The sequence below is a fragment of the Ambystoma mexicanum genome, chromosome 13, assembly GCF_040938575.1.
Source record: "Ambystoma mexicanum isolate Mex_15411 chromosome 13, UKY_AmexF1_1, whole genome shotgun sequence".
Lineage (NCBI taxonomy): Eukaryota > Metazoa > Chordata > Amphibia > Caudata > Ambystomatidae > Ambystoma > Ambystoma mexicanum.
The window spans coordinates 396955722-396980477 of record NC_090938.1 but is presented as its reverse complement, the minus strand read 5'-3'; the positions used below and the strand labels follow the sequence as shown (position 1 = coordinate 396980477).

At 48.3% G+C, this 24756-nt stretch overlaps 1 protein-coding gene across 6 annotated transcripts in view; it reads right to left on the bottom strand.

Moving 5' to 3' along the window:
- The window catches only part of TSSK4 (testis specific serine kinase 4), a 2423787-nt gene that overhangs the window by 2070383 nt on the left and 328648 nt on the right, over window positions 1-24756 (bottom strand). For 3 of the 6 annotated variants that reach the window (XM_069633969.1, XM_069633967.1, XM_069633970.1), the window contains one exon: window positions 3418-3580. The exons of the other annotated variants lie outside the window; for them this stretch is intronic. In XM_069633969.1, coding sequence (XP_069490070.1) covers window positions 3418-3488 — 71 coding nt within the window. In that variant the 5' untranslated portion in view covers window positions 3489-3580. The remainder of the gene's footprint in view (window positions 1-3417; window positions 3581-24756) is intronic. 6 annotated transcript variants of the gene reach the window in all.

The following is a 24756-nucleotide window of genomic DNA, read 5'->3' as shown; positions in this document are numbered from 1 at the left end:
ATTTACATTAAAAAAAAAAACAGACTATTAAGAGTCGCCCCTTACTGCGAACTCCCCATGCGCTGGTTGCAAGTTACTCTCCACGACCGCACGCAGCACGAAAGTCACATGCAGGGATTTTGCGGGTGGCGGACACGAATATGGAACTGTGGGGATTGTCCAATGAGTGGCTTAGGATGTGCGGTAATAGGAAGAGGGACTCCTGCTGCATTGGGGACCGGCCCTCGACGTACTTGGGGACCTGCACGTGCCACATTCGACGCTCACCACCATGCTGGCCTATGGAAATGGGACTGTAGCGATTGTCCTATCATGTGCTGCTCAGGGTGTGCGTCAGAGGAAAGCGCGCCAATAGGAAGAAGGACTCCTCCTGCTTTACTGGGGTGTGGCCCTGGTGGTACTTGGAGAAAGGCACGTGCCACAATCTGCGTTTGTGAGCATGCTGGCCAATATAAATGGCCTTTGGCCAATCAGGTGCTTTGGGTGTGCGTCACAGGAAAGGGAGGCATTCACTTTCCCCATTACTTTGTGTACCGCGGCTGGCAAACATGGCAAGATGTACAGTTTTCGTCGTGGGTGATCGCTTTGTGGAAGATCTGTGCGTTTACGCCCTTCAAGAAGCCATGTCTGGCAATTTCGGTTTGGAGGGAGTGGAGGTTTTGTGGAGTAGTGTCAAATCGTGCTGTTTCGGAGGACTGCTTCTAGAATGTCGACGCAAAGCCGCTTAGTCAACTGTACATGTAGTGATGGTGCACTTTGGAGCTTTCTTTATGGGTTACATGCCTTGTTCCATTGTGTTCCATCAACTGAAGATTATGATGAAAGCAGTGCAGCGCCTTTTTCCTACTGCCAGGGTGGTTTTCTCATGTATACCCCTGAGAATAGTGTGGAAGTATTCCAATGATTCCTGTCGCAAGCCAGAGGTTGGAAGGGGTCTCATCAACAGAAGCATGTGTGACTTCTTAAGTGCTGCTGGGATGTTCTACTGTGAGAATGAGAACACTGGTTCGCGATACATACACCTTTTCACAACAAATAGCATGTCTTTGTCGTACAGGGGCAATGAAGTGTTTTGCAATCTGCACACTGCACTGAAGAGCCTATTGTCAGAATGTGAGCTAACGTTGAAAACACACATTTACGTATAAAAACAGTGTTTCTAGGGAAGAACCTTTAAAAAAAACGAAAAAAAAAAACACAAAGGCCCCAACGGTTCTTTTCAGAGCCAGCACAACTAACGACGTCCGCTCCCCTGGTTCAAAGTTAGACCCCCACCCCCACATGCGCACAGCACGAAAAGTACACAAATATTGCGATAGTTGCAGGGTGGCACGTGTTGCATATGAACCTTTTGCAGATGCCGCTCATAAAAATGGGCCTGCAGACACTACGGGATTGGGTAACAAAGTTTGTGGGTGTGGTGTGTACGGACAGACTGTGCTACACAGTGTATTTGTGGACAGAAATGCAGAGGGTGCGGCTATGGCTGTGTGTTTCACGAGGCACAGCGTGCAGGTTTTAGGCGATTTCGACATACATTGACAAAGTGAATGGAAAACACTGTGCAGCGGCTACTCATTTTGCAATCTATGATGTGAATGTGTAGTGCTATGGAGCAGCTACAATGAAGTGCCTGATTTTGGTTTCTCTGTGCAACACTTGATGGCAAGCAATCATGCTGATATTATTGTTGTTGATTGTGCAGGTAAAATTGCACAGCGTGTTACACGAGTTTCAGTGCCGTTTGCGATGAAGGAGGCACTTGCCCAGTTCATGCGTTTGTTTCCGATCTTTTGCATACGTTTTTACCACATTATGCAGTCACCGATGTGGGATAGTCATTTTGTATTTGGTCCGTGAATACAGACAGCGTGGTACATTGCAAAGAAGTGTATTTCTGCCTTTACTTGACATTTGACAATGACAAACTTTGCCCCTGGGAATATGACGTTTCACAGCACGAATACTTTTCGTCACCTATAACGTTCATCTTAGTATGCCCGTCATCACAATTTTTGCACACCGCCTCTACATTGGTTTGGTGCCCTTCTTGAAAGTATTCATACTTATTTGTAGTTAGTGTTGCGCTGTGACTCTCTTGAAAACGCTCTGCAACACGTAAACAAACCTATTTGTACAGCGACCCCCTTTCTACCCGATTCCACTACAGTGTTTCCCACACTGCCACACGTCTAGCCGTGCATGTGTGCATTGGAAATTCTGTTGTTGATCTGTGCAAGGTGCTTTCTTTATATACCTTTTGTTCCTTTCCCAGTTCATTTTCATTTATCATGCTGTTCTCACACACGCCACAGAAGGAACGACAGCAAAGGTCAGGCACAGAAGGGGCAGGACCTACCTGGATACTATAGGGGACGTGCCAGGAGACATAATTATTGGGTGGCCCTCACGTACATAGGCGCCAGTCATTGCAATGCTCCCGTAAGCACCGTTTCCACGCACTTTGAAGTACCTTCCCTCTGTACAGTACCACGTTCCAGTACATGCACAATAAAATGCCCTTTGCCGGGTAAGGGTCTGTATTGTGTACATGTTTTGCTAAGGTTGTTTTAGAGTTCTGCTGCACTACAGGAGTGCCCCTCTTGTTGCCCGTAGCAGTTGTGGGCAATGCTGCACAGGAAAGTAGGATACGTAATCGTTGGAAGGGCGGTAGCCTGCCCACTGGTCCCCTCTGCTTTTATTTCAGTTGCCGTCACATACAGTATAACCACTTTATGCTACGCCATTAGTGTTAGGGGTAGCATTCACAGATATGCATACATTGTGGAATAGAAGAATGTTTACAACAACGGGAAACACAGCTACATTACGTGCAACAGGAAGCCCTTTATTGTGTGCGACCCATGCAGCTAACGCACTTTTCTAACCATCACTAAGGTTGTTTGCGCTCTGCATATTCTGCTGTTTTCTTATTTGCCTTTACATGCACTAGTATGTGCATGGGGAAGGTGCACAAGCTTTGCCATTTTGCAGACTTAGTACAAACTGTCCCACCTGCAGTTACATGTTTTCTTCAACTGCACAACCAGCAGGCGAGCTCTTGATACTTTCATTCACACTCCTGAGTGCACACACAAAGTATCTGTTTAAAGGGTCACGGAAATGCAACCAGCAGATAAATCAAAGTAATGCACATTTACCACGCCCACGTGACATTGCAGGTTGCTGTTATTTGTTTACCAGTGGCCGTTATACAGTTAGGAGTACTTTAGCCACACATTGGTAGGTTTGCAAAGCCACCCAGGAAGTCGGCAGCAGTACTTTCAATGCGGTAACCTACTGCATGAATCCGTAGGGCTAGTGACAGGAGTGGTGTTACCAGCATACAGTGGATGACCCATGCATGGGTCTAGGTGTGGAACGGAAACACGTGCCCTTCCCCACCCAACTACTTACCAGTACATTCGAAGATGTGAACATGCAGCCACTAATGGAGTCCTACGGACAGCTGCAGTGTGATTGCACATACGACAACTAGGTGCAGTGTCCCTAGAAAACGTCCATATTGCTCATCTGTAGTTATCTCGGCCAGTAGTGTGCGGTACAGATTTATCATGCACTGTTAACAGAAAAAAAGAGCCTCCTGACACACTAAATAACATTTACTATGTACATCTGTAATGGTACGAAACACCAACTCTAATCAGGAAAGAAAGAGGTAGCGCAAATGGATACATATAGCAGATAATTTGCCCTTTCCACAAGTTTATCATGAGGGCTGGCAAGGAATCAGTAACAAACCGTTGTTAATGGGACATTATGGTTAGGTTGCCGTACCAAATACCTATCCTCTTTACAGAAAACGGTATGCTAAAGCAACGTTCTGCTTACAATACCCTACTAAAAACCTATGAAATTCACTGACAAAAACATTGTTAAAAAGGGACGTTATGGTTTAATTGCAGTAGCAAAAACCTATGAAATTCGATGGAAAAACGTTGTTATAGGGACATTATACTTACAGGTAAAACCAAAAAAAACACGAATATTCGACAGTTCTGGTAAGATAAGCAACCATAACTCGTGCCACCAGTGTGCACTGCAAGGACTAATACCCATGGCATTAAAGATGGCATCACAAATCTCATTCATGACATCACTCATGACATCACATGTGCATTTACTTTTCATACGAAGCCTCCTCAAGCGATTGTTATTGTAATGGTGGTAGAAAACTATAAAAGAATATTGGAAGAACTATCATGGAGGGAAGTATGTCATGGAGGAATGCATTGCTATACACACCATAGTATTACACACTTTTCCAGTGTATATGAAGGAACTCATGTGCAAACGTAGCCATTATCTGCACCATGGCTCATGGAAGTGGAACCTTCAAAATATTTCCATGTTACATAGTGACAATATTAATGCATTTGTTTTAGAGTGTCGCGTACTGTGAGTAGCTACCATTACCTGTATAACTACGTATTTGCCCTACTGCACAGAAACCATAAAGACAGCATAATGCATACAAACATGACCATATGCAAGGGACCTAAAGTAAGCTAAAAAGCAGCAGTATTACAAGAAACTGTTCATAACATAACCGATTATCTTCATGCACAGAAACCAGTGCTGTGTTTTACGCTTTCCTCTTCCCCCTATATGTATATGTATCATATAATGTGAGTGAACCGTTAAGAAAGGTGTGTAAGAACATATGAGAAGGTTGCCGTACACAAATATAGAACCTTTTCAATTGTTTGTTCATGACTGTTAGTGAAGAAAAGCACCTGCCCTACAAAACAGAGGGAGCCACACATGTGATGTCATGAGTGATGAGTGATGTCATGAATGAGATTTGTGATGCCATCTTTGATGTCATGGGTGTTAGCCCTTGCAGTGCACACTGGTGGCACGAGTTATGTTTGCTTAGCTTACCATAACTGTCGAATTTTGTGGGTTTTTTGGTTTTCCCTGTAAGCATAACATCCCTGTAACAATGTTTTTCCATCGAATTTCATAGGTTTTTGCTAGAGCAACTTAACCATAACGTCCCTTTTTTTTGTCAACATCTTTTTATTGACATATTGAACAGATATTAATTAATTGGGAATCATTGCAAGTTGTAACATTAATTGATCTTGTGCGCGGTAAGTCCACATTTCATTTGACAACTCTGCAACTCCTATTATACCAATTTCATCGGCATGTTCGGGAGCAGACGAAGCTTCCGCATTTATCATTTCTATTGCACTATCAATTAGTCTCTTACATAACGCATCAACATTTCATTTTAACATTTTGTGTTCATCAAACCAGTATGATTTCATGCTTCTGCATTTGTCATTACTATTGCAACATTAATTAATCTCTTACATAACGTATCAACATTTCATTTTAACATTTTGTGTTTGTCAAACAAGTATGCTTTTCATCACCAGTTTCCAGAAAGGTTATGGTTCAACTTATGAACTGATAGCGCTCTTAGTTGGGAAGAAAAAAAAAAGGATCTCACCATGATTAATAGCGTTGCATGGCCCCACATTCTAGGGGGACATATACCCCCCATACCTCCAATTTGGGTTTCAGTCTAGCGGGTTCATCAACCATATTGAAGGCTTGTCAAGGCTGCAGAAGGTATTTAACCAGCCTAGGCTGGAATAACATGTGCTCTTTTTCTGCCACGTGGTCCAGGAATGGGCCCCAGACGCGAGAGAATTTGGATGTCCGGCCATCTATTGCGGCTGTCATTTTGTCCACCCCAAGGAGCTCCCAAATTTTTACCCACCAATACGCTATGTGAGGGCCTTCAAATTCTTTCCAAAATTGGGTGCGTGTAAGGCGGGCCGCCATGAGTAATTGAGTGATCAGGTTAGCTCTCGGGCCAGACAATGGGTAGGATCCGTCGTCTGGTACACCCCCTAGCAGCATTGTCAGAGGTTCCATAGGGAGTAGGGTTCCACATATATCTTTGATTTTCGATCTGATTTCCAGCCAGTAGGATTGGATGATTGGGCAGTGCCACCACAAGTGACCCAGGTCTCCCCTCCCTCCACAACCGTGCCAGTATGCGTCAGGGTAATCTGGGTTTATCGCGTGCAATTTCTGCGGCGAAAAAAGTACCATCGGTAGCAGATCTTAAGTGCACATTCCCTAACTGACGTATATCTAGAGGCCCTATGAGCTCTATCCCAAATTCTCTGCCATGCTTCTCGGGGTACCTCAATCCCCAGCTCCCTTTCCCATGCCCGCATGTAAGGGAGTGTCTTGCCTTCCGGAACATTTTCCAGAAGGCGGGAGCAGGTCGTTATTCTGTGAGTACTCTGTCCTTCTGATATTGTTATTTCCAGTCCCGTCGGTGGTCTAGTGGCTCAGGGAGGTTGAACTTCTCCTTGCATTGGACAAAGGTCAGCGGGACGCTCTCCGCATAGATCTCTTGCAGTCTCAGGGGACCTTCCCCTGTCCAAAGTTTGTATGAGTTGTATGGGGTACAAGCGGGGTTCTGTGTGACCGGGTAGAGGGGGGCCTAGTCCCGAGGGGGATCCCCATGTGGCACAGTATCTATCCCAGCATCGGAGGGTGGACCCCGTAGTCGGGAGGAGAGGTTTCGGAGAAATGCGCACCTCATGTGAGAGGAAAGGGAGGTGAGAGAGAGGGGCCTGAGAGAAAAGCTGTTTAATATCCTGCCACTTTGGGGGGGGGGGGTCAGTTGTGTTAGTGCAGCTTAAGATGGGGGCAATTTGAGCTGCTCGGTAGTATCGAGAGATGGAGGGGAGCCCCAAGCCACCTAGGTGTCTACCCCGGGTGAGAATTTTACGCTGGATTCTAGTTGTTTTCCACTGCCAGATGAAGCGGCTTATCTCCTTCTGTAGGTCTAGTAAGTTCCGCTTAGGGATCGTGACAGGGAGTGCTTGAAATGCATAAAGAAGCCGAGGGAGTAGAGTCATTTTGATTGCGCTTATGCGCCCCAGCCATGAAATTTCCTGTAGTGCCCATTTTTGTAGAGATTCTTTAGCCTTTTTTATTAGGGGAGAAATGTTGGCTTTTAACATGCCTGCATAGGTGGGAGTCAGGTGCACTCCGAGGTATGCTATCTTGGTGTTTTGCCAACTAAGAGAGTAAGTCTCCTGCAAGGAGACTAGTGTGTCTGGGGATTCGGACAAGTTCAGGCCCGTTGATTTTGCCATGTTTATCGTAAATCCAGAGACCTGCGCAAATTGGTCTAGCAGACCCATTAGTGGTGGAACCGAGGCCTGAGCCTCTTTCAGGAAACAGAGCAAATCATCTGCGTATAGCGCAACTTTATGGCACTGGTCTCCCACCTCAAACCCCTGGATTCCAGAGTGAAGGCGGATATGTTGGGCCAGGGGTTCCATTGCTAGCACAAAGACTACTGGGGATAGGGGGCACCCTAGTCTGGTCCCCTTACTAAGGGATATTTGGGGCGTCCATTGGGAGTTTACTCGTATTCGAGTGGAGGGTATCTGGAAGTTCGACAGGACCTAGATCTCGAGAATTTTGTACCGAATCCAAAGCCCTTTAGTACCGATTACATGCAGGCCCAGGACATGCTGTCGAATGCCCTGTGGGCGTCTAGAGATAGCAACGAGAGGGGGCCTGGGACTTTGGGGGCGAGGCTATTAGGTCTACTGCCCTGCGAATGTTGTCATGAGCAGACCGACCTTGAATGAAGCCCGTCTGGTCCCTATCTATGATTAGGGGTAGCACTTCTCCTAGCCATCGCGCTGTGACCCTGCTAAATAGCTTTGCATCAGTATTAAGCAGGGCTATAGGCCGGTAGGATGGACATTCTGCCGGGTCCTTCCCTGGTTTTAGAATTAGGGTTGTGTTTGAGGTGCGGGGTGAGCTCTTTACAGAAGATTTTATAGAACTTGTTTTTAAACCCATCCGGGCCCGGGGCTTTACCAAGAGGGAGTGATTTAATAGCTCATTCGACTTCCTCTGCGGATATTGGGTCTTCTAGAGGCTTGTGTAGTATTTGTGGAGCCTGTGGGAGGTTTGCCGTAGTTATGAAATCACTGACCATATGTGGGTCTCCCTGGTGCGGGGCTGCATGTTCTTGAAATAATTCTTCAATAATGCGGCATTTACCCCTTTCCGAGAAAGTGCCTTTGCCCGTCCCATCCCGCAGGAAGTCAATCCTATGTTGCTTAGCTTGTTTCCCCAGCGTTGCTGCTAATCATTTATTGGCCTTGTTTGCTTTCGTGTAATAGAATTGTTTGGTGCGCATCATGCAGTAGGCCGCTCTCCCCATGTGATGTGCCTCTAGCGCTTTCTTAGCCATCCGTAAATCTCTCAGTGCGCGCCATGAGGGTTTCTTCTTATGCGCCTCTTCTAATCTGAGGGCTTCGCTCTCTAGGTGTTCCTGCAGTAGCCTCCTCGCCCTCCCACTCCGTGCAGCCTGCTCAATAAAGTGTCCTCTGATCACTACTTTACTTGCGTCCCAGATTATCCCCCAGCTAACATCAGCAGTGTTGTTCTCCCTGTAACATAGTTCCATAGATTCTTTCATGTGAGCGCCTACCATTGGGTCATCTAGTAAGAAGTCATTTAGTCTCCAGGGGGGTCTCATAGGAGGGGTGGCTTGGAGGGGAGCTATTGTCATTAAGACCGGGGAGAGGTCTGAGAGCGCCTCGGGGAGTATCTCTATCTCCAGCACCTTCTGAATGAGCGAGTCTGAGATAAAAAAACATATCCAGCCTGGAGAATCCCCCATGTCCTGCTGAGAAGTATGTATAATTTCTTTCCTCTTGGTGACAGTACCTCCACACTTCAATTAGCGAGTGGTCTTTTAGCAACGCGGTGAGAGCCCTGAAGTTGTTCCTGTCGTTTAGTGTTGGGGCCAATGTCTTATCAACTATAGGGTTAATCACTGCGTTGAAGTCCCTGCCCAGAATCACCTCTCCCTCTGTAACGCTCACCTGATTCCCACGGAGGCGCTGGTCTTGGCAGGGTGGTAACTGTATCTTGAAAAGTGAAGTGCAGGACTCGATTGGCTTCCGGGGCTGGGCCTCTTCGCACGGTGTGTCTAACTCGAAGAGTAAGATGTCTGCAGGTGAAAGAATATGGGGTTAATGACCTGGGATTGTCGGGTGTCTCTCTCTCTCCCCCTCTCACTTTTCCGTGGAGCCCCAAGGTCAACGTGCTCACCTTAGATAGGTGAATGCTGGACTCTCCATCTGCGTCTGGTGCAGGGTGCCGTTACCAGTTCCTTCACTGGGTTGAAACGTAGGCCTCTTGACTTCAGAGGATTGCTAACCGTCGTTAACTGCACGAACGGTGAGTTTCCGGGCACCTTGAATGTCCTTACAGTCTTTAGGTGCGTGGGCACGTTAGTATGGAATAGGGCTCTGTATAATGTTCTTTTCAAATGAAGCCTTTTGTCTTGCAGGGCTCTTGAGGCGGAAGATGGTGGTTTGAAGAGAGCCGGAGTTCGAGCCAGCGCATAGGAATGAAGCGCTTGGGAGTGCGTAAGTAAGTGCCTGTTGCCTGCTTTCGAAATGCACTCCAACTGTCTCTTTTCTTTTGCAGGTATGAGTTCGGATGCTGAAGAGACTCTGGAAAACGCCGGGGTATTTGCAGGCGCCTAATTGTGGAGGGCGCGATGGCGCGTGAGTAAATAGCCTGCCTAATGTCTCTCCTTTTCTCTTTCAGGTGCAGGAATGCAGCGTTGAAGAAAACCGGAATTCGAGGGGTGCCGGTAAGTAAATTCCCCACAGGAATAATTATGCTTTTGTCTTCACAGGCTTTTATTTTATTTTTAAAATTTGTTTATTGGCATTTGTGGTTATATACATTACATATTTTCGTTGGTCAGGTCCTTAGCTCAGGCTGACTGGCTTACTTGCAGGTAACATGCCATTACATTCACAAAGGTTAACAACATTAATACAACATAAAAAACATTAACTGTCTCCTTATGGGGGTAGCTGGAGGTCAGTCCGTCTTCGGAGGGGGGGGTGGGCGGTTGGCACGGCTTTGGGGGGCCATCGGGAATCTTCCTGGGGTGGCCTGGTTGGCAGGGGGCCGTATTCCAATGTTTATTCGTTCTAGTGGGTCAATAGGGTGTTCGAGTTCATTGTTCAAGGGGGTTTATCATCGGAGGATCGGAATATTTTAGCCATGGTGTCTTTCCATGCCTCCAGTGCCATGCTTGATTCTTCAGTGGATCTGGCTATGCTGTATTCCCAGGCTTTGGTTTCAGCGTTTGCCCACCTTTCCAGTTCGATGCGCCAGGCTTTACAGCTCGGACCCGCAGGTTTTTTCCATGCCATGGCGATGGTCCTCTTGGCTGTTATACACAACAGGTCCATCAGTTTCACAGCGTGTTTAAGTTTGGCTAGCCTGGGGTAGCTACCCAGGAGGCATTCCGCTGGAGTCCACTTGTATCTCGTGACTTCAGCTACTTCCCAAGTCTGCTTCACTTTTGCCCAGAGAGTTTGTGTCTTAACGCAGTTCCATAGCATATGGATCAGATCTGCTCCTTCCGTCCCGCACCAGTTACACTGTGCTTGATTGTTCTTATTAAACTTTGCTAGTTTTCTTGGAGTCAGGTAGGTGCGGTAGAGCACATTGATTTGTATTAATCGGAATCTCTGGTTCCTTGACACCTCCTTCGGGAACGACAGTGCCCTGAGCCATTCGTTGTCAGACATTTCTTGCCTCATGTCCATTTGCCAGCGGGCCCTCATTGTTTCGCTTCGAGGGTTGGGGATGTTGCGCAAAATGCTGTAAATCTGTGATACTGTCTTCCCACCATCGTTCAGGTTGTATATCAATGTCAGGAAGGGATCTGCCTCCGGTTCTTCAGGCCAGGTGGCCCATCTAGATCGGGCTATGTTCCGGAGCTTTTGGTACCACAGGAATTGTCCAGCGTGGATATCCTCCTTCTCCCGTATTTCGGCAAATTCTCTAAATGTACCGTCCATGTAGAGGTCACCCCAAGTATATAGCCCTTTCCTTTCCCACGATCTGATGTTGTTCAGGCTGACGTGTGTTTCGCCCAGGCCAGCCAATATCGGCACTTCTTGGTGGTATGGTTGTTTCAGATGCTGGATCGTCATAGCTCTGTGCCATATTCTCTTGCCCAGGTCTGCCAGGAATGGTGGTTTGCAAACAAGGTTTTTAGGGGCCCAGATCAATTCTTTCAGCCGAAGCGGCTTTATCAGCCCTTGCAGCAGGGGGGACTCGGAGGTGACATCGTCTGCTAGCCATTTGGATACATGGCTCAGTTGGGCCGCCAGGTAGTATTTCTCTAAGTTCGGTAGTTGAATTCCGCCCTGCTCATACGGCAGGACCAGCGTAGATAAGGCCACCCGGTGTCTGCCGTTTCCCCACAGGAATTCCTTGATTATTGCGTCAAGGAGTTGGAAAAAGGGTTTTGTAATGTAGAAGTGCACATTTTGAAATCCGTATAGGAATCTGGGGAGGATAATCATCTTAGCTATTGAGGCCCTGCCTAGTATAGACAATGGGAGCTTTGCCCAGAATTTTATGGATTTCCGAAGTATGGGAACCGCTGCCTTCGTGTTATGCTCATGCATCAGCTCCGGGGTATGCATTACTAGGATCCCAAGGTAACGGAAAGCCTTCGTCCGCCACTCTACGCCCACCTTGGGGAGTTCATCGGTGCTTCTATTTTTTAATCCTGCTAGTGGGAACAAGCAGGATTTAGTTTTGCTAAATTTAATGCCAGAGTATTTGGCATAGTTGTCGAGGACATCCAATATTGTCGGGACATTTTTATGGGGGTTATTTACGTATATCAGGACGTCGTCGGCATACAATGAGATGATGTGGTCTATTCCTGCCAGCCTGATCCCTGCATCAAAGAACTGGTTTCTAAGGTAAATTGCTATGGGTTCTAATCCCAGGACGTAAAGCATGGGAGAGAGTGGGCAGCCCTGCCTAGTGCCTCTTTGGATGTCCCAGGCTTCCGACACGTGTTTCCCAGATTTGAGCCTAGCCCTCGGATTATTGTATAGGATCTTAACCCATTTGATGAACCTTTGGCCAATTCCAAATCCCTCCATAACCGCTATAAGCCACTCCCAGTATATGGAGTCAAACGCCTTAATGGCATCTAGAGATAGTAGTGCTAGTTGTTCGTCAGATGCGTTGGTTTGGGCTATGATATGTTGAAGCCTTCGCAAGTTCAGGGACGTGCTTCGGCCGGGTATAAAACCATTCTGGTCTATGTGTATGACGTCTCCAATCACCTTAGAGAGTCGGTTTGCTAGGACCGTCGTCAATATTTTGACGTCATAATTTAGCATAGCGAGCGGTCGGTAGGAGTCACATTTATCGGGAGGTTTATCGGGCTTGAGCATTGGTATCACCAGGGATTCTCTCATGCTGTCTGGTAGGATGCCTTCATCGTAGGCTTCTAAGAAGACCTGGTGTAGTAGGGGGGTCAGGGAAGGTTCAAATGCTTTATAGAACTCGGGGGGGAGCCCATCTGTCCCTGGGGTTTTACATGTGGATAGGGAGCGAATGGCTTCTGATATGTCCTCTTGTGTGATGTCAGAGTCTAGGGTCTCGGATCTTGTTGGCGATAGTCTGGGTAGCCCTATTTCTTCTAAGGTGTCCAAGATTTGTTCTTGCGGGACTTTTTCTGTATGGGAATATAGTCTGGCATAGTAAGCTTTAAAGGCATCATTGATGCCTTGTTGGGTACCATGCACTACACCATGTTCATCCTGCAATGTCGTGGTTATGTGTCTGGGGTGCTCTCTTTTACAAAGCCAGGCTAGTAACCGGCCAGGTTTGTCCGCTTCTGAGTGTGTTCTGTTTGTTCTGGTTATGTAATCAAATTTGGCTAATCTGTCCCATGCCCCTGAGCAGTCCTCCCTAAGAGTTCTGAGGTCGTTTTCCCTCCCGGGTGTATCCACTGAATTGGATTCAAGTGTTAATATCTCACGTTCTTTCTGTTCAAGGGCGGTTTTTAGGGTTCTCCTGATTCCTCCGGCTTTCGCTATGACTTCCCCTCTCGTAACTACTTTTAGGGCGTCCCATAATGTACTGGCGTGTTCGACACTACCTGAGTTTTCGGTTATGTAGTTCTCTATAACTTCATGTAGTTCCTCCCTGAAAGCTGGATCTATTAAGGCCTCGGTGGGCATTCTCCACATGGGGATGGGTGGTCTGGGGCTATTGTGTCGCCAGTCTAGCAGTAAGGGGGAGTGATCGGAGATAGTCCTCCCTAGGTATTGCGTATCTCTTACTTGGGGTAGGTGTTCTCTGCTTATGAAGAAGTAATCAAGTCTGGTGTGTAGTTTGTGGGGTGATGAGTAGTATGAGTAGGCCCTTTCGACTGGGTGTAATTCCCTCCACGCGTCGGTCAGGTCTAGTTCCTTTAATAAGGTGACTAGAGATAGAGTGGCTGCGGAGGGGCCCTTCTGTGGGGACCAGGATCTGTCTAGTTCTGGGTCATGAACACAGTTAAAGTCGCCTCCCCACAAAAAGAGGCCCTCCCTGTACTGCACCATCTTGGAACCCAGTGTTTTCAGGTGGTTGGGGATGTTGTTATTGGGGAAGTATGAGTTAACTATGCAAATCTCTTTGTGCTCAAGAGTGCCCCATATTATGAGGTATCTGCCCTCTGGGTCTATTTCCGTTTTATGCAGGTGGATTGGTGTTTGTGGGTTGATCCAAGTATAAACCCCTCTGGCATATTTAGAGTAGGGTGCTCCGAAGCCCTGTCCCCCCCAGTGCTCATCAAGCTTCGCGTTTGCTTCCTTGTCACAGTGTGTCTCTTGTATCAGGGCTATGTCCACTCTCTTCCTGCTTAGGTATGATTTGATTCTATTTCTACGTAGGTAGGTGCCCAGGCCCCTTACGTTCCAGGTCAGTATCTTAATGTGCGTTGCCATCTAGGTTGCGTTGGAGGTACGGGAGGGTCTTGTTTCTCCCTGGTATGTCTGCGTTCTCATCTGGGGCTTCAAGGTCATCTCTTGCTCTTGGACTCCCGCCCCTCCCAGCCACCGTTCTGGCCCCCCGGCCCTCCAGTTGTGCTTTTTCATTTGGAGACTGACTAACTACTTCAACTACCATTCCGGGGAATGGATTAACACTACAAAACAACAAAAAAAAGAAACTGCCCCCAGCAGTTGTTTCAAACTCACAACGCTCGGGGGCTCCCAAGCCTTCCATACCTCTCCAGGTCTTCGGGTTCGGGCAGTGTGTAGCTGCGTTGACTACACCTTGTCTGTTGGGGGGGTTCAGCAGCTGTCTTGTGATTGGGGCTCCTGTTTCCTGCCCAATCTTTCTGTTTCCTTGATGCGGATCTGGGTTCAATCGTTACGTTCGATTTCGCTTACGTTGGACTCTTGCGGAGTCAGCTTTTGCTGCTTTTCGCCTGTTCCTCTGTGTCTTCCGCTAGGTTATTATGTTCGAGCCATAAGTTTGCCGCGTCCGGGGTTTCCAGGAAGATCGCCTTCCCTTTGTGTATTATTTTAAGTCTTGCTGGGTACAGGAGCGTGTATTTAAGGTTCAGTTTGCGTAGTCTGGCCTTTATAGGTACAAAGGAATTTCTTGCCCGCTGCACCACCGGCGTGTAGTCATGATACATGACTACTAGTGCATCATTTCTTTTGATCTCTCCCCCTTCTCTGGAGAACCTCAGTATAGTTTCTCGGTCCCTGAAATTCAAAATTTTTGCAATCATAGGTCTCGGGTAAGACCCTGGGGGTGGGCGTTTCTGGAGAGATCTGTGGGCACGTTCCACGGAGAACCCCTGGGTGAGGTTGCCTGCCCCAATTTCCTGTAGTAGCAGTGTTTCTATGAATTCTGTGGGGTCTGAGCCCTCCATGCCCTCCGGGATTCCCAAGATTCGAACGTTGTTCCGTCGGGCCCGGCCTTCTGCTTCCTCAGACCTTGCTTCTAGTCTAGCCACCGTTGTTTCTAGCGCTTTGACTTTCGCTTGTAGTCCCTGCGTCGCCTCTGAGGTCTCTCGTGTGGTGGCTTCTGTGGCGGTGACTCTTTCAGCCAGGTTACGGGCATCTTGCCTTATTAGTTGGAGATCTGATATTATATCCCCCCTCATGTCCTCTACCGTTGTTCTCAGTGCTGCAATTGCCTGAAGGATCTGCGAGTCACGAGGGTCTGCCGCCGTTGTTGGTGCCTCGGCCATGTTGTTCTCCGCGTGCGGCATCTGTGGCTTCGGTTTGGGAGTAGTGAATGCGTCCATCGTTATGTTTTTCGGTCTGCCTTTGGGAGGAGACATTACATCGCCTGATGGTTCTGGTTTTGCAGGTGCCAGTTTATGGATAGTGGCCCCGTTGAGTTGTGAGGGTCTCTCCTCTGTGGATCGTTTCAGAGCTGAGTCTCACCCTGGCTTGGTGCTCGTGTTCTCCCCCGTTGGCCGAGGGGGTTGGTTAGGTGGTTCCACAGTCCCGCTATGGCCGCGTCGACGTCCGCCCGCGGCGCCCCCTCGGCACGACCCTCAGCGGATTGTCCGTGGTCTTGCAGTTCAGGTGGCTGGGTGAGTGATGGCTCCCCCCGGGGTTTGGTTTTGTGGAGCAGTTCCGAGCGTTGGTCGCCGCCGTACCCTGCAGTTGATGAGACGGGCGGCGGTCCCCGCCGGTGGGTGGCGGCGTGGGGCCGTGTGTCCGCTCGTATTGGCAGGCGCTTACTTCTAGTGTGCTGGTCGGGGGATGCGGTCGCCTCTCCTACTCCGGGCCTTGTCCCGGGCCGGGTGATCCGTGGGTTTCCAGCTGGGGCCCACACCGATGCTCGGGTGTGTTGCTTCCGCGTGTGCTCGCGCCGACGGGCCGGCAGGGACAGCTATCGGCGGCGCGTGGTCCCCCCGCTTTCTGGCTGTCGCAAGGTTCTCTTCTTTCTCCCTCCGCGGGGCGATGCAGCAGGGGCCCGATAGTCGTCCGGTTCTTGTGCTTGGTGGAGGAGTGTGGTTATGGCCGTAGTTCGCTCTTCGATCCTACGCTCTCGGCGGGCCGTAGCGTCGTTGGTCCCTTGGTCCGGCCGCCATCTTGGACGTCTTGGGGGGGAGTTTCAGGACGCTTCGTTCTCGGCGTTATCCGCTCCGATTTTCTCCGGTATTTTCGCCGGTCCCCCAGAGGTGGTTCACCTATGGCTCAGCTGAGTTTCAGCGACAGAAGTGCATTATTTTGGCCGCGATTGTTCGCGCTTCAGGATCATGGGCAGGAGCTTCGTGGAGAGCAGTCCTCACTCCATGCGTGCTGGCCACGCCCCCTTCACAGGCTTTTATAATGGCGGAGGAGCAGCGCGAAGAGTTGGTAACTGCCGATGGATCAGGTGAGGAAAGCGCTGCGAGTGAGGGTTGCTGTGCTAACCTGTTGTTTCTTTGTCTTTGCAGGTGCTTCTGAAGGCTGGATACAAGAAAGGTAAGCTTTTGTTCTCACAGGTTCAGGATCGGAAGAATGAAGACTGGAACCGACACGGTGAGCGTTCTGCTGCAGATGCAGAATAACGCGAAGCACATTGCATCAATCGGGTGTGGTTTAAATAGCCTTGGAGTGATGAGGCATCTTCCTCCACTGCCTCGCCCAGGAAAGAAAAGAGTTCCTGTTCTAGAAGAGTTCCAGTGTTGTATCCAGGGAGTGGAGCCTGCCCCACCCAGGTAAGAAACTAGTCCCGGCTCGTAGAGGATTCCCATATGGCTGGCAAGTAAGCAGCATGGTCTGCTGCAGGTAAGTCCACCCAAGCATCTTTATACATGTTATGAGCCCGGCGCTTCCAGTGCCGGGACCAGTGATTTTGATGAGCCTGGTGCCACCGGCGCCAGGACAGGGTCCAAAAGGTCCCAATGGGGACCGGCTGGTGCCTAGGATGAAGGTTAGAGGCCTGCTTCCAAGGACGTTGGGCTGGTCCTAGCCCCTTGGAAGCAGTGATCATGACACCCTCTGCAATTTTGTAAAAAACACGTCTTGCCTTGTTTTTGGGGCATATATAGAAACCAACGTGATTTTACGTCCATTTAGCATAGCAGTCACTAGCAGAAACATTCCCTCCTCATCCCGAACCACCCCCAGAGTTTTGAGGGCGATGCCCTTGCGCACCAGGATGGCAACCCCTTGTTTCTTCATTCCGCTTGAGGTAAAGAATTTGGTGGGGTATAGCCTGTCGCTAAGGCGGAATTCATCATCCGGTCGCAAGTGGGTCTCCTGGAGGAATAAAAATGACGCGCCTAAGGAGCCCAGCCTGTGGAACAATGCTTTACGTTTCAGGGGGGAGTTCAGGCCCTGCACATTCAGCGAAATGCATTTGAGGTTTGGGGTTGCCATGTTAGGGTCGCTCAGGTTTTCACCTCAAGTAAGCCCAGTCAAAGAGAACAGGGGTAGGACATTCCTTCGGGTGAGTCATTACAGTGTGAGCCATAACAGATCTGTGGTGAGTGTGAAAAAAATACCAACCCAACGGGTTCAGGTTAAACTTAAAATAATAAACCAAGCAAACATCTCTGAAGTAATATAAACAATTTACTGTCTTCAAGAAATGCGCCATTCCTAATCCCAGAATCAACTTTAACCAAGTGTGAAAGTTATCGGGCGCCATCCACTCCGGCGCCCAAGTCTGCTAATACATGGAAATTTCATTGCCCTTAGGCAAAGGCGCCGAGATGTTTGGGAGTGGGGAAGTGCTGCAGTATTTCCAGGTATATGTTCAGATAGGTAGGGGCCTCCCGATCCCCAAACCCAGGACTGAAGGCGGGGCGCCCCTAGATTTAGCGGCCACGGAGAGGAGAGAGGCGTGTTGAGTGTCCCAGGCCTCCAGGTCAGTTGCACCAGGCTGCGTTGCACAGGGGAATCAGGGTTAGGGGGTGATCAACGGTTGTTTGTTTTCCCCTTAAGGATCGTCCATACAGGCTACATTCAGCTCAGTTGTCCGCCCATCCTTCTCCCTCTGACGGCGTTGAGGTTGAGGTCTCCTCTAAGGCCTTGATTGTACTTTCTGAACCGGTTTCCCGCTGCGGATCTGCTTCTGATTGGGGCCCACGCCAGGTTTTCTTGCGTCTGTCTTTTGGGGTTGGGGGGGGGTCTAGATTAGTCCCCTTCTGATCTTGAGTGTGGGGACCCAAGCCTTTGCCATCAATTGTTCCGGACATTAGGCCCTTCGCCTCTTCGGAGGAGGAGATCACGTAACGTTGATTATGGAAATCAAAGATCAGCGTGCAGGGAAACCCCCAGCGATAACGGATTTTCCTGGCCCTCAGCCAGGTCGTTACTCTCTGCAACCGCTGTCTCCTTGCCAGGTTATAGGGGGCCAGGTCCTGAAAAATCTTTGCCCCTTGAAACTGTATTTCCTGCCGCCATGATTTCCTCTTTCTGGCTGAAAAAGTGTACTCAAGTGAGCACATCTGGTAGTAGGTTCCTTTTGAGTTGGGCTGAGGAATACATCCGGTGGGTTCTGTCAAGCTTTAGATCTTCGGCTGGTGGGAGTTCCAGGAGGGATCGGAATAGCGTCTCAACGTATTCAGCTAGGTCCTGGTCAGAAACCTGGCGGGGTATGCCTCGGAGGCGCACATTATTTTGTCTCAACCTGTTTTCCAAATCCGCTTGCTTTGCCCATATATCTTCAAGATACTCCTCAATGACCTTCACCCTTTCTGCTAAGATTTTGTTGCCACGCGATTGTTCGTTGGTTATGTTCTCCAGGTCGTTAACCCTAGATTCAAGCCCTCCCAGATGTGAGGTTAGTTCCGCTAGGGATTGGGCCAGTGAGTCTTTAGAAGTCTTGATTTCTTTCTTGATCTCTTGGGTGATGTCCTGTTTGAGGGATCTAAGCATTCCCTCCAGGTCCTCTTTGGAGAGAGCCATGGCAGAGTCCGGGTTTGTGGGCGAAGCCAGTAGGTCTCCCACTGCAGTTGTACGTGCAGTAGGTGGATCTATAGGCTGCGGCGCCAGGTAGGCCTGTATGCAGTGTGTTTTCTTTTTGAAGGCTGTTTTAGGCATCCCTTGGGGGATCCGCCAGTTATTTTCATGGTACGGCAGTGCCAGGTTCGTGGGTGATAATTTCGGTTCTTCAGTGGGGCTTTAGCATAAGGTGGAACTCCTGCCCTGCTGTGTTACGGGCTGTGTTAAGGGCCTGTGCTCAGCCCATTGGGAGACCCCTCTGACAGTCGCCTTAGGCCGGAGGGAGTGTGAGGATCATCCCACTGGCCTCTCAGTTTATGTGGAGGCTCAATTCGTGGATCGCGGTTCAAATTCCCCTTCCGAGGCTTTGAAAGGGTGAGGGGTTGCCTGTCCTGCTGGTTTCCGCTCTGCGGTTAGGCGTTGAGGGACCCCTTCGCTTCCCCCAGAGTTAATGTTCATAATGTGTTGTGCCTTGTCTGGGTGCCCCCAGCACTCACCCTGTGTTGTATCCGGCGTCGGTGTGCCTCCTCTCCCCCACAGTGCGGGACGGTCTCCCCGCTGATGCTTTGCTCCGGCTCCTCCCTCTGGGTGCCCACCAGATGGAGAGCGCGGATGCTTCCTCTTCTCCCCAGCGGGCCGCAGGCCAGCCCCCCGGCCCGATCCGCTCCACCGCCACAGGGGGGGGGGGGGGTCGAGCCAGGTGGCACTAGCCAACGCCGTGGGCGGCAGGGGTCCGGGTCCAGCTCCCCCAGACTCCTCAAGCATCCCAGATGGTAAGGAGGTCCTATATCTGAGGCCGCCAGCCCTACCGGACCCGGCCTCCGAGGGAGCGCACTGAGGGGTATGCGCCAGCGGACTGAGGGCTCTCCGCAGCACTGGGTTCTCCGGCGCGCTCGCCGCTTATACTGCCCGCCGCGGCCCGAGAGTCCTCCGGCTCCATCTAGATGTAGATGGGATGGGCTGTCGGGCGGGCAGCAGGTGTTCGTGCCAGCCATCTCTCTGCTTCTAGGCTGACAAGTCGCAGGTTTTTGCGAGGCTTCGGAGGGGACGGTCAGGCTTCCCCTATCCCGCCGTACCGCTGGAGACTTAGGCTAATGGGCCCCAGCACCAGTGCCGCGTTGCTGATGTTTGTGGGTTCCAACGGCTGGGGCTGATGGCGCGCGCCACCATTTTCCTACTTAGTCGTTGCCGAACTCCCACACGCCAAAAATACTCTTGATGGGACGCAATTGTGCGATTGTTCCAAAATACCTTCCGATTCTGCTGGGCAGTATTTCGTCTTGCCCCAAGTGCAAAAATCGGGCATGATTTCCACTTTGAAGTGGCTAAAAATTACATGTCTTGGGCGCCAAAGAGCGGAGCTCAGGGGAAACACAGCCGCATGGTGTGTTACCTAGCCACGCCCCCACCATAACGTCACTTTAACAATGATTTTGTTAGTGATATATATATATATATCTTCATGTCTTTGTATGATTATCTTTTTGCTACGCTTTATTATATTCTTTAATGTAGCAGAACTTTTTTCCTTTTTATACACATTTCAGGTTGTTTTCTTATGGTGTTCTTATGGAATTTTGAAGCTTTGCTCGTTTATATATGTTTTTACCATGTTGTTCGGTAGGATTTTAAAGTAGACTCATTATGATAAGCTTTTACACACAGAATCGTTTTTGACTGCGTTTGTACTTTCCTGTCCTTTTGTCAGAGATGGACACCTTTTATCTCTAGGATGTTAATTGTGGTCTAGAGGCTACATAAATTCTCTCAAAAAATAAAAAATTGTTGTTTGAATAGCCATCTATAGACTATTGATATAGACATGTAAATCGCCAACATTCCTTGATGAGAAGTACTAGGCACTTTATCACAGCAGTAATGTTATGCACTTTAGCACTTCAACATGAGCATTGTTTAAATGCACTTTGCACTTTAATGTTGATAAACTTTATGTTTATCCTCCAGCAGTCCATGTATGCACTCTTCATTCTATGAATGTTACTTAGAAGATAGGATCACTTTCAATATATCCATAATACGTTATTCATATTGTTTTCCATCTTGACTACCTAGACATTTACCAACTTGTTCCATGATGTATGAACTATGTTGTTATCCTATCTATCCTTTAGCATACATGGACGGAGAGCACTATGCACTTTATTACTACTGTTGAGAGTAATTTTTGCTGCTAGGCACTATGCACTTTATGGTTATCATGTTGAACAAATATTGCTGCTGTGTTCATTGTGCACACATACTGTCATTCCGTGATTTTATAGTGTCTTTGTATGGTTGACATTTGTTATGTCATTGCAGCGTTCTCTGACAGCCATCCATAACAGTGTAATCGGTTGTTGCACTCCACAAATGAGAAAAGATGTAGTTGTCTAGAAACCACCAGCATACACGTTCTTGTCTCCTCTTATATGAGTGTATTGACATGGACACTGCTCTCAGGCATCACTCACAAGTGTATAACTTATTTTCATTCTTCAAATGCCTGAGTCAGTCATCTTGCATATATAGGCTTCTCTTTTACTGCCTCTTTAATTAGGCAAACTTAATAACGTGTTATTATAATTTCTGGTATATTACCAAGTGTTTCCACGCTATATATATATATATATATATATATATATATATATATATATATATATATATATATATATATATATATATATATATATATATATATATATATATATATATATATATATATATTGGAGGTTTCATTACACACCTCACCTTACAGCAGCGTTGCGGTCAACTCTTCTTTTTCTTCAGTTTGTGGAATTGCAACAATCGCGAGATATTTAAATAATATTTTATTTTCTCATTGTATTACTAAATATGTGAGGCTACAAAGGCCAATGGGTCTTATAAACGTACATGCACTGTGCTGTTATAGCATGTTTAAATATGGCTGCCAGGCGCTCGCAACCAGTGCTGACATTGGACTTAGGCCACTCTATGTATTTACCATAGAGTATACATGGCTTCAAAACAGAGTCTTTTCTCTGTGTTTTTTCCTACCTTCGTGATCAAGCGGTTAGAATACCACAAAGCGCGTCGTTTGCCATTCAGGCTTTTTCCCCCTCTAATGCACTTTAAATAATAAAGATATTTCTGTGCTGCCTGGACATGCTGTCGTGCTCTTTCTCTGCTGAGTTTTGATTGCCACTTCTCAGCTGCTTTCAGGAGTGCAGCCTGCCAGATTTGCCTTTCTTTAAAGGCTTTTCTTTTTTTGAAAATTATATATACATATACATATATACACACACACACATATATATATATATATATACATATCTTACACGGCCCGTGGTAGTGGGCGTCTAGTTATGGTTAAGTTGCTAAACTCATAGGAAGAGCACTTTTTCGGCAGCTTATAACTTCGCTCCCCCTGGAGGAATCCTCACCAAACTTTGCAAAAAAAAGTATATGGCCGGCTCTGAATTTTTTCGGCAAGTTGGGCAAGGTTTCGTGCGGGGGGGCAAAGTTATAGGGGGGTTCCCAACATTTGTTTTTTCCCATAGACTGAATGGGGAAAAACTTTGCGCACGGCTACAGGCCGAATTGCTGGACGGATTTGCACAAAATTTGTGGCAGGAGCGGGGGATTGGTTCAGAAAGCGTTCTTTTGTGTGTTTGGTGAGAATCTGATCCGTAGTTTTGTTGCAAACAACTGAAATGTACGTCTGTTAAAATTAGTGATATCTAGGCCCGCTCCACAGACCCATTTCCCTGTTCGCTCCGTGGACAGAAGTGTCATTGGCTTGCGGTACGGCAGGATGTCGGAGAACTTTGGACACGGCCGGTGGTGGGCTGGTGGGAAGCGTGCTCTGCGTCAACATTGTTTGGCAAACGCTGCCATGGTGTATCAGAGGACAGTACGCCACCATAAGGGTCTGGAAAATATACTGTACGCCATGTGTTGGCGGCAAGAAGGGAGGGAAAGAGTGGGAGGGAAAGGGTGGGGGAGTGAGAAGTGGTTCATGTGACATATGTTAATAGATGGAAGAAGACGGATGAATGCCTGCAGTATTTGTGCGTATTGCGCCAATTCACGGGTACCTAAACAGACGACTACTTTGTGTGATGATTGGAGGCAGCTGTTGTAATGACCGATAGCTTGTGCTGCGGCTTGTTTGCGGTGAACTCTTTCCGTGGTGAGTGGTGGCAGGTGAATTTCAGAAGGGGAGTTAATTGCACATGACATAGGTTGGGAGGGAGAGGGGGTGGCTGTGCTGTGCGGATGATTTGTCTCAGAAGGATAGCTCAGCTGCAACGTGCTTGCCTTGGAAGCAAGACGACACGGAGCAACACAGGTTCCATTCCCGGGTCCACGCTTAGAAACCTCTGGGTATTACGCGCGTTATAAATAACCTATCATATCATATCATGGATTGCGGTAGTTGGGCACACAGTGGCATGCATGGGTGTATGAAGTTGCGGTGGGTTTGTTGAAGGATTAGACTATTGGGTACATGGCCGAAGGCCGTAGGGCATGCACTCAAGAGCCTAGGGCTTCAGCATACCCACCGCAGCAATGCATGTCTGACTCTGCATCCGGTAGAGGGTGGTGCTTGCATAGTGTGGTGTGCGCAGATTGGTTGGAGTAGGGCCAATGTTACAAACAGTATGTGGGTAGGTTGGCAGTGACAATACTTTGTGAACGGAAGTGGGTATGCCCATAGTATGTGAATGAAAGTGCACAGGGGTGCAGGAGACAGTGTTTTCTTTTGTACATGATGGTAACTGTTGCAATTTTTTGCTGCAAAGCTCCATGGCGGTGCACAGCTTGGGTAGGAGTAGAGGTGGCAGTGGTGTGTATGTGGATTGACGTGGTTGGTGACATAGTGACATGCATGGTGGCATTACGTTGCGGTGGGTGCGTTCAAGGTCTAGACTATTGGGTGCATGGCCGAAGATTGCATGGAGTAGGGGTAATGTTGTGAACATTTTGTGGGAAGGTTGGTAGTAACAATACTTTCTGAGTGGAAGTGGTTAAGACCATAGTATGTGAATGAAAGGGCGTAGAAGTGCCGGAGACAGTGTAATGTTTGTAGATTATGGTAACTGTTGCACTTTATGTTGTACAGCTCTATTGCATTTTTGACTCTGCATCAGTTAGAGGGGGGTGACTTGTACAGAATGGTTGTGGAGCACATTTCAGACGCAATAGAGCAGCAGAAGGGAGCTGCCATGCGTGTATGTTTGGTTTTGCAGGTGAGGTCACTGTAAGAACATGGTAAAGATTTTCATGTGTGGTTGGAGATGGGGCAGTGAAAAGTCAGGCAGTGTGGGCACTGGGTGCAGTGTTTGCATACTGTCAGTATGGAAGAGGGTAAGGCTGAAGTGCAACTTATATGTGCTTGGATAGTATGCTGTGTTCAGATTGCTTGGAGTAGGGGCAATGTTGTGAACATTTTGTGGGTAGGTTGGCAGTGACACAATACTTTCTGAGTGGAAGTGGGTAAGACCACAGTATGTGAATGAAAGGGCGTAGGGGTGCCGGAGACAATGTAATGTTTGTACATTATGGTAACTGTTGTACTTTACGCGGTATAGCTCAATTGCGGTGCGCAGGTCGGGTAAGAGTGCTAGTGCCAGTGGTGCGTATGTGCACAGTGGTAGTTGGTGACATGCATGGTTGCATTGCGGTGCAGTGAATGTGTGCAAGGAGCACACCCACTGCAGCAATGCAGGTTTGACAGTGCATCAGGCACAGGGTGGTGATCTTTGGTGAATGAGTGTGGAGCACATTGTAGACGTTCTACAGCAGCACAAGTGAGTTGAAAAGCGTGTTCCATGGTTGTGGTGATAGTTGCAACATGCTACAGTATTTCGTGTATGGCAGGAGATGGTGCAGTAAGAAGTTGTGCAGTGTGGCCACAGGGTGCAGTGTTTCTATACTGTGAGTATGGATGAGGGTA